The sequence below is a fragment of the Gavialis gangeticus genome, unplaced genomic scaffold (assembly GCF_001723915.1).
Source record: "Gavialis gangeticus isolate Ggan-Ray unplaced genomic scaffold, GavGan_comp1, whole genome shotgun sequence".
Lineage (NCBI taxonomy): Eukaryota > Metazoa > Chordata > Crocodylia > Gavialidae > Gavialis > Gavialis gangeticus.
The window spans coordinates 3,661,237-3,672,142 of record NW_017728997.1 but is presented as its reverse complement, the minus strand read 5'-3'; the positions used below and the strand labels follow the sequence as shown (position 1 = coordinate 3,672,142).

Sequence of the window (10,906 nt, the reverse complement as noted above, 5' to 3'; positions counted from 1 at the left end):
GCCGCCTCCGCCTCCGCCTCCCCCTCGCATGAGGCAGCCCGGGACGCGCGGCCGCAGCATGGTGCCGCCGGGCGGACTGGTGCCGCTGCTGGCGTGGCTGAAGTGGCCGTGCTGCCTGCTGGAGCTGGTGCTGGCGGCGCGCGGGCAGGAGGCGCACGGGGGCCCGCACTCCATCCGCCTGGAGGGGGACATCACGCTGGGGGGGCTGTTCCCGGTGCACGCCAAGGGCCCGAGCGGCGCGCCGTGCGGGGACATCAAGCGCGAGAACGGCGTGCACCGCCTGGAGGCCATGCTCTACGCGCTGGACCAGATCAACGCCGACCCCGAGCTGCTGCCCAACGTGACGCTGGGCGCGCGGGTGCTGGACACCTGCTCGCGGGACACCTACGCGCTGGAGCAGTCGCTCACCTTCGTGCAGGCGCTCATCCAGAAGGACACGTCCGACGTGCGCTGCACCAACGGCGACCCGCCCGTCTTCGTCAAGCCCGAGAAGGTGGTCGGCGTGATCGGGGCGTCGGGCAGCTCCGTCTCCATCATGGTGGCCAACATCCTGCGGCTCTTTCAGGTGCCCCCCCCGGGCCGGGGGGGTGGGTGGTTTTTTGGGTTTTTTTTTTTTAACTTTGATTTGCACCTCGCCGTGCACTTCCCCTGTGCGGGCGGATGTTTCGCGGCGAGCCGACGGGTAAAGGGAGCGCCGCTCTTCGGGGCAGAGCCACTTTTCCCAGCTCCGTGCTCGCTGTTGCTCCTGGCTCCCATCTGGAGCAGCCCTCGGGTGCACGCGGGACTCCTCTGCCCTTCCCCCCGGACACTAGGAGATTCCCACCCCCACTTTGGGCACTAGGAGATTTCCTCCCCCACCCTTGGACATTAGGAGAATTTCCCTTTCCACCCCCACTTGGGGGTTGGACTCGATGATCTCCGGAGGTCCCTTTCAGCCCTAATGTCTCTGAAATCTACCACGCTAGGAGAATTTGCCAGGCAGGATTTCTTTTTTGTATTTCTTTTTTTTTTATTCTGTGACCCGTTTCTCCCCCTGGGCTCTGAAAGGCAGCTCGCAACACTTGTTAAACCTAGCACAGTGCTACAGCTGTGACACTGGGAAGGCGCAACAGCCTTACCGTTGAAAACGATACCTGTGTCAAACCCAGCAGTGATGTGCTGCCCGTGGGCAGGGCAGCCCTCGGCGTGTGCACGCGCCTGGCATAAATTGCAGAAAATATCTGTCTTGATTGAAGAGGGCTCACCGAGCAATGGCTCTCCGAGTAGAAATGCAGCCCAGCTAGAAGTGGGAGAGATTTTGTGGGACATGCTGCCCACGGGCAGGGTAGCCCTTGGCGTGTGCACGTGCCTGGCATAAACTGTAGAAAATATATCTGTCTTATTGAAGAGGGCTCACTGAGTTACGGCTCTCCAAGTAGAAATGCAGCCCAGCTAGAAATGGGAGAGGTTTTGTGGGAGGGATGTATATAAATGCCGGAGTCTGAGTTGAGCAGCGTTTGCTTTAGACTTTCACAGTTGAGTGGTTCAGAATCAACCAGACCCGGTTCAAAAGCAAATGTTGGGGGGGCTGCGCACTTTCCGTGCAGTGAAACCAGACCTGTAAAGCCTTCAGTTGTGTTGCTGTTCATGTAATGGAGTATAACGGCAGAAAATGAGCCGTTGTTGGTAGTTTGTAAGTGTGAAAATATTCAGATCTCTAAGCTTTTTTTTCATATATGACTGGGTAATTCAGATTCACCTTTTTACCAAATCCTGATGAAAACAAGAACTGCTGAATATTACTATGTATTTGATTTAATTGCCTAAATGTTTTTGCAGCTTTGCTCTGCCTACCTTCAGCAGATTCGATGCAATTATAACTATTTTTGCTCTCTGAATGTGTTGCGTTTTAGAATATGCTGGCAGAGAGAGAGAGAGAGAGAGAGAGAGATCTTAAAAAGGCAATAGAATTGGCCCAATAAACAAGTTGGTGATAATAGGAAGGGATCATGTAATTAGTGAAAAACTTGTATAAATTAAAGGTGCTCCAAGCAGCTTTAACTTCTGCAGCCAGCACATACTTCGCATATCACCGTAGGTTTTACTGACCTTGGCAGCATTACATGGGGTTATATTTTTTACATGGATGGTTGGTGTCGAACATTTTTTTTTTCTTAGTGCAATAGGCATAAACTGGCTTTTCCTCAGTATCATGCAGATCAACACTCTCTCTTTCCATCTGTTGAGGCTATTGCAAACCCTACTTGTTAATGTTTACATTTCTCCAGCTGTGTCTTAGGAGAGAGTTGAGAATCCCATACTGCACCCGTGTCTTAGGGCCATATAAATGTGCATATATCATTAATGACTCCAGTGAGCTAATGGTTCTTTTCCTCCTGGAAGGAGGATATTGCGATTAGTCATCTTTTTCTATGTATAAAGAGGTAGGATGCACACTCAGTGCAATTAACAGTGCTGCACGCTAGCCTCGGATGGAAAGGTTTGGAGTACCACAAGTGCATCATCAGGTGCATCAATATGGGTACACTGTACTTTCTGCTTCCCAGTTTCAAATCATCCATGCAGTTACTATGTGATGTCTCCACTTGAGGTTGTCATGTGGTGAAAAATGAGGGAAGGATTCAGTACTGGACAACTAGACTTGTACAGTTCCCTCATGCAACTTTAAAGAAGGAAACTTCCCCCCCCCCCCAATTCTTGAATTATACCAACGTATAAGCATTTTGAATTATTTTTTTTCTGAGAATAGCATGGATCTTCTCTAAGCACAGCTCCCACTTAAGTCAAAGGGAGATCAGCTCCTAAGAAAGAACATGCTGGGTGAATAGGCTCATTGTGATACAGAGAAGCTCTTCTGGGAATAGTGAGATTCATGCAGCAGTCAAAATTGGGTCATTACACTGACTTTGAGTTGCACATGGAGTTGTTTTTCTGAACTCTGTGGGCATAGGCACAGTGAATGAAGACAGCCTACATCCCATAAGGTCATACCCTTCTATGATTTTATTGGCCAAAGTCCCAGTAAGTTTACCAGAGCTACTCACAGCTACTTATAAGAGCTACTCGCACACAAAAATAGGATTATGAAAGAAAGGATGGAATTTATGGTGAGGGCACTGGATCCGGATAGCTGAGTACAATTCCTGAATTTGCCACCAACTTCCTGTGTGACCTTGGGCAAATCATTGAAGGTGACATTTTCAACCCTGCCTGATTAACTTGAGATATTTAAATCCTTGTGTAAGTGATTTAGACACCAAAGAGCCTCAAGCTTGTTGGAAACAAGAATGACTTAAGTTCTCTGGTGCTTCAGTTATTTTTGAAAATGGGACAATAGCTTTTGTGTGTGGTCAGGTGGGATGTGGATTTAAGGTGAGTGGGCTTTCTCCATGTGAAAGCTCTTTTCAGAGTTTAGCTGTATAGTTTAATCCATTTCCTAAGTGGAATGAGGAAGGTACATTTAATGGGAAATAAGTGTCCACAGGAACTAGTGCAGAATAGCTATTCTGGGGCTATTTGAAGCATGTTGTAAAAAAGCCCTTAGATACTCTTGGCAAATATTACCCTAAGCATCCCTGTGTCTCCTATTCTCCAGCTGTATAGTGAAGGAAATATTGCTTCTTTTCTGTCACTTTTTCTTTCTTAACATATTAAGATTGTAAACGTTTAGGGTGCAGGGATTGCCTCTTACTGTGTGAGCATACAGTGCCAAGAGCAAAGGGTCTCTCTTCTTTGTTAGGGCAGGTAGCCTTTAATATAACATGATCAAAAATATAGTAAATTTTGGACAATAATTGAGTAGGTATACTGGATATGGCTTTGGTTAACATAAATGGAGAAGTGTTTAAATATGTCAGGTGGATTGATTTTTAGTTTAAGACAAAATTTGGTTAAGGAATGTCAATAAATAATGTGGATATTGTAAATTAAACCTCCCATTTAAAAATTAGATGGAATCAGCTTAGAAGCTGTTTATAAATGCATCATAGACTTCAAAGCTAGACTGCTACTGTTGCATTATAAAATAATTCTGACAATGTAAGGTAACAATAAATACAAGTTACGTTATTCTAGAGTTTGAATCCATGAAATTCAATAACTGAATAAAAGAAATTACTAAACATTTCAACCATTTTAAACACCTAGTAAAAGAAACTATGCAATAAGGGGAAATCAACATGTGTTTTAATGTATTGTAAAAGTAATTTTGGGACTGCCTTAAAACCAGGACTTATACTTAGAAATATTTAAATGAAAAAGTAAATTACTGCCTTAGCTTTTCTGTCTTCAGTGAGTATTATCTTTAGGTAGTCAATAAACAGTTATTCTTTCTTTGTTGTTTAAATGGCCTCTTTCTCTTGTCAATATTGGCTCTTTTGGATAGGGCTGTACAATTCTTGTTATTTAAGAGGTGATATTAAAAACCAGTAGGGATTTTAGAAGCACAATGCAAATGGAAGTCAGCATTTTTTTGTTTGTTTGTTTGCTTTTTTGTTTGTTTGTTTTTTGCTCCTAAATCCTTTGGATGTCTTTGAAAATATTTCTCTTTTTGTAAACATACCCATAACCTACTGATGTTAGGAATTCAGTAGACCACAACAGTAATTCAAGGCCAAATTGAATTCTGGAGTCAAAAAAAGTATTAACATGATTATTGAAGAAGAGAACTAAAACAGGGAGAAGGAAGGTTGCTTTGATTTATTGGATTATTTTCTTTCTTGAAATAAAATTATATTGATGGTTGTTCCTTCTGTAATTGGGCAGACAGTACTTGATTCAGAGCCTATTGAAGTCAATGTAAATCATTTCTTCTAACTCCCACAGTTCGGATCAGGCCCTTGACAACTTCTAAAATGTGACTGCCTGTCTGTCTCTCCTGGCCTTTCTTCGTCACTTAATTGTTGATCCATATCTCACTGGCTTAATGACTAGAATGGTGTTACCTATCCCTTCTGAATGAAAACACTGATGGGGTGATATATGCAAAGATCTGTCAAAACTGTCTGGTCAGCATGTAGGAAGGAGAAACTTCTAAGCTATTATATCCTCCTCCAAAAACAGTGGCAACTACTATGTATGTAATGCTGGAGGTACTGAAACTTTTGGCAGGGTGTGGCTGGATGATGGACAACAAGGGAAGGACTCTGTTCAGCTCCTGGTTTTTCAGAAATCATGATAGCAGCAGGCTCCTTTTTTGTTATTTGTAGGCCCTGCCAGGTGAGGAAAGGAAAGGCCTGCATGGGGGATGAGTTTTATAGATCATCTCCTTGAAATGGACTTAGTTCACATGTTATAATTCTATTTATAGTGAATTGCGCCTTCTTCTCTTTCCTGGTGGGCTTTCTTGAATCTTGGCCTCTTTTATTAAGCCTCCTATGGCAAACATAATTTTGGCCTGAAGACATTGGCCCTGAAATCATAACTGCACAGCTGAAGCCCTGCATCTGTTTCTTTGTAGTTACTGCTGTCTAAGCAGTTGAGGTGATCAGCATATTTTTACTGTATTATCATTTGAACGTGGACTCTGTTGTGGTAGTTGTGGAACAAGCGTATGCTAAAGGACAGTCCTTTTCTCGGAGTGTTTGCAGTCTTAGAAACCAAATTACAAGCAGAAGTCAACATATGGGTGAGAGGTTGGGAGTAGTAATATGAATGTGTTTGCCATAGATTAACTGTATGTTATAATTGGGAGATAAAGATTATTTTGTTGTTATTGAAGTCAAAGAACCGAGCAATTGCTATAGCCACCTTACGGTTATTTTCCACTGCAAGAGCTCTGAAGACTTCCAGTAGAAACAAGCCTGAGGAAAAGATTTGGAGGGAAGATAGCAGCTTTTATTATTCTGTCCTGGTGAGGATGATCAATGCATGAAGGGTGGCATGGAAAAAAGATGATACTTGTTGGGGAAACAAGAAGAAACAGCTAATCAATGATGGCATCCATGGCTTATGTTAGAACCTCACAGCTACACAGTGAAAATGTATATTCAGCAAATAAATTTGCATAATTCCTAATTTATTCTCTGACTTAAAATGACTAGACAGGTCACCTTTTAAGACGTTGCTTCTTATGTAAGAAATATTGACCAAGTTTTGAATCTCGTAATGCTAATAATGTAAAACTAACTGCGCGCTGCATTTTGTGCTTTTGTTAGTTTCGCCCAGAGGCATTAAAACCATTCAACACAATGCGTGGCATCATCTTCATCATCAGATGCTATTCTTTCTATTTATAGTAATATGTAAATTAATCCTAATAAATGACAATGCATGGTGTCCCAGGGATAGAATATGATGAATTTTATCACAATATTGGAAGATATGAAGCATGTAATTAAAGCCATTTGAATAGCACCGTATCCAGAGCAATGGTGTGGGGAATGGGAACCCTGACAAAGAGTTCTGTGAGAAAACCAAGTTGTTTTGGAGTCCATACTTTTCCAGTAATGATGGCTAAAGTGCTCCAAAGCATGGGCCTGATTCTGCTCTTGATTGCTGTGGTGTAAATCCAGACTGATTCTACTGAAAGCAATAGAGTTGCACTGGTGAAAATCCTGAGTGAGTTAGACCGTAGGGCATGATTATGTCAATGTCTGTAAATTGTGAAAGACTTTCTAAAATGCTTGACTAAGAGCATGTGGATTAGCCTCTTTCCATCCAGTGGGCCTACTCACGACATTAAATAAATTATAAGCGTCATGCAGTATTTTGAATACACTGCATTCAAAAGTCCTCATCTCTGCTTTGGCCCCCTTCTGCTAGGTGAAGGTATTAGAACAGCACAAAGGGGCTTTGGAAGCCCTGGTTCTAGCTGAGTTAAAATTCCCCTAGTGCAGAAACTATGGAAGCCTGCCGCAGGCTATCCCGGAGAAGCCCACTGCAAGCAAAGGCTTAGGTGTTTGGGAGACCTGGGCATATTAAGGATGGGACCACAGATCTGTGGAAATTTTGGGCAGCTTTTCTTTTCTTATGGTGCTCTAATGAAACACAGTAGATGTAAGTTAGGTGTAATGTTTTAGGACTTGCTAAATTGTACCAGGGCTACCCTAACCCCAAGAACAGCTTCAAATCTAGGATGTACTTTTGCTTCCCCTGGGCTTCAGCTTGTGCTATACACTTTCAAGATGCAGCATCAAATCTAACTTATAAATCTAAGCTTTGTGAAGCAATGCTTCCTATTGTGGTGCCATCATCTTATTCCATACAGTTGTACTTGTAGCTTACAGCTGCTTAGTGGGAAGGTGTTTTGTTGTGAATGAGAGAGAGAGAAAAGGTGACTGCATGGCAGAACTTGTGCTGGATTCAAAATGACAGCAATTTCAAGAATAATAAGCTAGGGTTAGAAGTTCCTCTTCCTTGACCCCACTGCACTCACCAATAGGCTCAGAATTACTGCTGTAGTTCCGAGTCATCGTGAAATAAAGCAGAATCTCTGCACAGATGGCACAGCCAAAGTTCGCTGAGGCTGTGCTGCCGTGACCTATTTTATTTTGTATCTCAGGGGCTGTTGAGCACATTAGAACTTGTACAAGGGTGTGGTGTCAAGTCTCTTGTGTGTTGTGCTTTATAACTATTAGACCTTTTAGACGCCAGTGCACATGTAAATATTTTGTGGTCTGGCACAAGCTGGAAGATGTGCATCTTTAGTGCTTGTGTTTGGCTGGAATGTTTCCTGAAACTTGTTTGGTATAAAATGATAAAATTGGGAGGCCATGCCTCAGCTCTTCAGAGTTAGTCCTTTAGAATCGTATATTTTATTGAATGCTTAATTAATTCTTTTTTAAACAGACCGTATCTGCGGTAGTGCTACCAGATTCTTTGACTTGACTTCTTTGAATATCAGTATACTTGGACCGTTGATACGTTTTTTGCTGTCATTTTTGGATTGCCGAAAAGAAAGAATTAGTATTACATTAACATATTTGGCAAAGGGAGTTGCTGATGACTTTCTGACTGAAATAGCCTTGTGACTAAAATCCTTACTTTGGAGAATTTTGAAATGAACTTTTTAAGCATTTTTAAAAAAAGAGACCCTTGTAGTTTTCAAAATTTGACCTTGCCTTTCTCTTGGGGTTTTGTTTGTTTGTTTGTTTGTTTTTGAGATCACCTATTGTTCTATTTTTCATTTAAGTGAAATAAATAAGAATATATAATACCATATAAAGTACGGTGGTAAAATTGTACTATAGTAACATGATAAGATAACCTTGGTACCATGCTAGAATAACATACTGCGTTAAATGCTATATGTTTTAATGGTCCGTTCAAGGGTAGCACAAACATAACCAATTTAGAGTTAAATCTGAGGAGTGAGTGGGAATCTCTCTTCGATCTGTATAAATGGAGATTTGGATTCCAGGTTTGTGAGGAAGGGTGGAGACTGCGAGCACTGCACCCCCTGACCTCAATAGCAGGGTTGGAATGGACAAGGAACGCAGCTGTACCTTCATGTCTCCTATCGACAACATGATCTGTAGTATTTCTTTACTTTGCTGCAGTTGCTGCTGTGTAGACATATGATCTGATGAACTAGGATAGATTTCAGAATCTATCTAAATGTCTTCACTGTAGTCCATTGAAAATGTTGTGGGGAAGATTGTTTTTATCAGTATGGTAGCTAAATCCCAAAGTCAGCTGCTGGCTAAGTGACTAATGATTCTGGGAGCTAATGACAGAGAACCTGGAAATGTATAGAAAATGTCACAGTTATCATGCTGATATTTATTGTTCTTAAAAACATTACTGCATTGTATCAGCAGAGATTGGGCAAGCACAAAGTGGGAAATAAGCTTCAACTTGTCAAAGGACTTCACAACTTGCTTCTGCCTGGTAATAGAGAAGGAAGAGGGGGAAAATGTGATCCTAACTTAGAGTTCCTTTTCAATATGTCTCCTGGGACTATGATGTGTGTCACCTCAGGCAGAAGTCCAAAGGCTACTCCATCTATTAGGCACCCAAGCGCAATTCTATTCTATCCTATTTGAGTCTCTGGAAAATCTATTAATGCATCCTTTTTTTCTAACATACTGTCACCTTAGCTTAAAAAGTCCCCCAGAAGTGATAAGGAAGAGGAGTGCTCACTTGCCTTTTGTATTGTTAATCTCTGTGGGGTCAGGCCAACTCTCGGGATCTGATTATTGCGCTGTTAGACAGGAGGGTGTGACACAATTGCACATATACAAACACACAAATCAATTGGGTGCATACACACGCACACTACCAGCTCAGGCACATACACATCCAAACCAGCCTAAGCACATGCATACTTGTCACCAATTCAAGCACATGCACTATACACCCCAGAAGTTAGACACAGATCACTAATTCATATATCGTGCGCGCGCGCGCACACACACACACACACACACACACACACACACACACACACACACACACGTAACTCAGATACACACACATTCAAAATAACTAGTTTAGGTTTATGCACGCCAATCACCAGTTTAAGCCCATACATGCTACACACACCAAATTTAGACAGAATCATTTACCAACACCTGCATATTCAATACACATGTGGATTACTAATTAATATACCCCCCCACACATACTGATATATATAGATAGATGTGTGTGTGTGTGTGTGTGTGTGTGTGTGTGTGTGTGTGTGTGTGTATTTACTAATTTACACACATACCACCCACCTACGCATACACACGTGTGTTCCTAAGTTGGGTATTGTGATATGTACGTATGTGCTTGGTGTATTTGGGATACCTGGGGAAATGTTAAGGTAAGAAAGTAGAAGTGTGGGAAGTGAAAGTTGCTGGAAATTAAAGTCACCGGGACTGGGATTAGAACTGGTAGACTAGAGGGGCCTAGGCTGAACTGAGGCTCGGGGGTAACTTTAGGTTAATTGATCTTAATTGATTAAAAGCAACGCCCAAAGCCTTCAGAACAGGGTACCATGCTGGCACAGAGGCTGGGACTGGAGCCAGAGCTACGGGGGAGCTGAAAAGGTAGATGGGGAGAGGGAAAATGGGACTAAGGGAAAGTGTGGGCGTTAAAGAGGGGCTCTGGGTGTGGGGAGCCAGGGGATGGCTCCGGGGCAGCTAGAGAAGTTGCAGGGAGCGGCAGTAGGTGCTGGAAGCTAGAGGAAACTGCAGGACAGCTTAGAGGAGCTGGGAAGCAGTGGGGGTGGGGTGAGGATTACAGAAGGTGAGGGAGAAGCTTGAAAACAGAGATGAACAGCACAAAATCACAGGAAAAGCAGCAGGAAAGCAGAGAAAGGCAACAAAGTCACAGGGAAAAGGCAGTAGGAATTGAGAGGAGATCGGGAAACTAGTGGAGAGGGGTGGGGGCTAGAGCTAAGAGAGAGAGAGAGAATGAGGCCGGAATTTAAGATGAGGAAGGGACTGGGATTCAGTAAAACATGACCCAACTCGGGGTTGCAAATGACAGTGGTTTTATTGGACAGGGGAGGTGGTGACACAACGTCAAATTGGTTTCCTTGCACCCACCCACACACATGCACACAAAATGGTAGCAGGGGTTAGAGAGGCTTGGTGCAGGGGCTGAAGTCCACTGAAGTCCAGGAGGAGAGAGAGAGAGACAGAGAGAGAGAATGAGTCCAAATTGTAGGAGGAGGTATGCAGGTAATATCTACCTATCCAGGCTGGAAAGGGGTCCTTGTCCAGTAGGTGTTGTCCAGAAGGGGGTCGCTGGCAGGGCCTCTGGGTGGATAAATGGTGGGGCATGGTGCTGGTCCAGATGGAGAGGGCGTCCCACTGTGTCCGTCTTCACTGCCCCTTTTTATAGGGGCAGGCCTTGTGCGACCCTAGTGACAGGAGGCATGCCCAGGCAAGGGTCAGCCCCTGGCGTACTGAGCATGTGTGCTCCATGCAGGGATGTGGAGTTTTGGGTGTGCTGCCCAGAGGTGCTCCACTCGGAG

The 10,906-nt window shown here is 43.5% G+C and overlaps 1 protein-coding gene across 3 annotated transcripts in view; it reads left to right on the top strand.

Moving 5' to 3' along the window:
* Nucleotides 1–7: 7 nt before the first annotated feature.
* The window catches only part of GRM7 (glutamate metabotropic receptor 7), a 679,515-nt gene continuing 668,616 nt past the window's right edge, over nucleotides 8–10,906 (top strand). For all 3 annotated transcript variants that reach the window (XM_019504702.1, XM_019504701.1, XM_019504700.1), the window contains exon 1: nucleotides 8–565. In XM_019504702.1, the coding sequence (XP_019360247.1) occupies nucleotides 29–565 (537 nt within the window). In that variant the 5' untranslated portion in view covers nucleotides 8–28. The remainder of the gene's footprint in view (nucleotides 566–10,906) is intronic.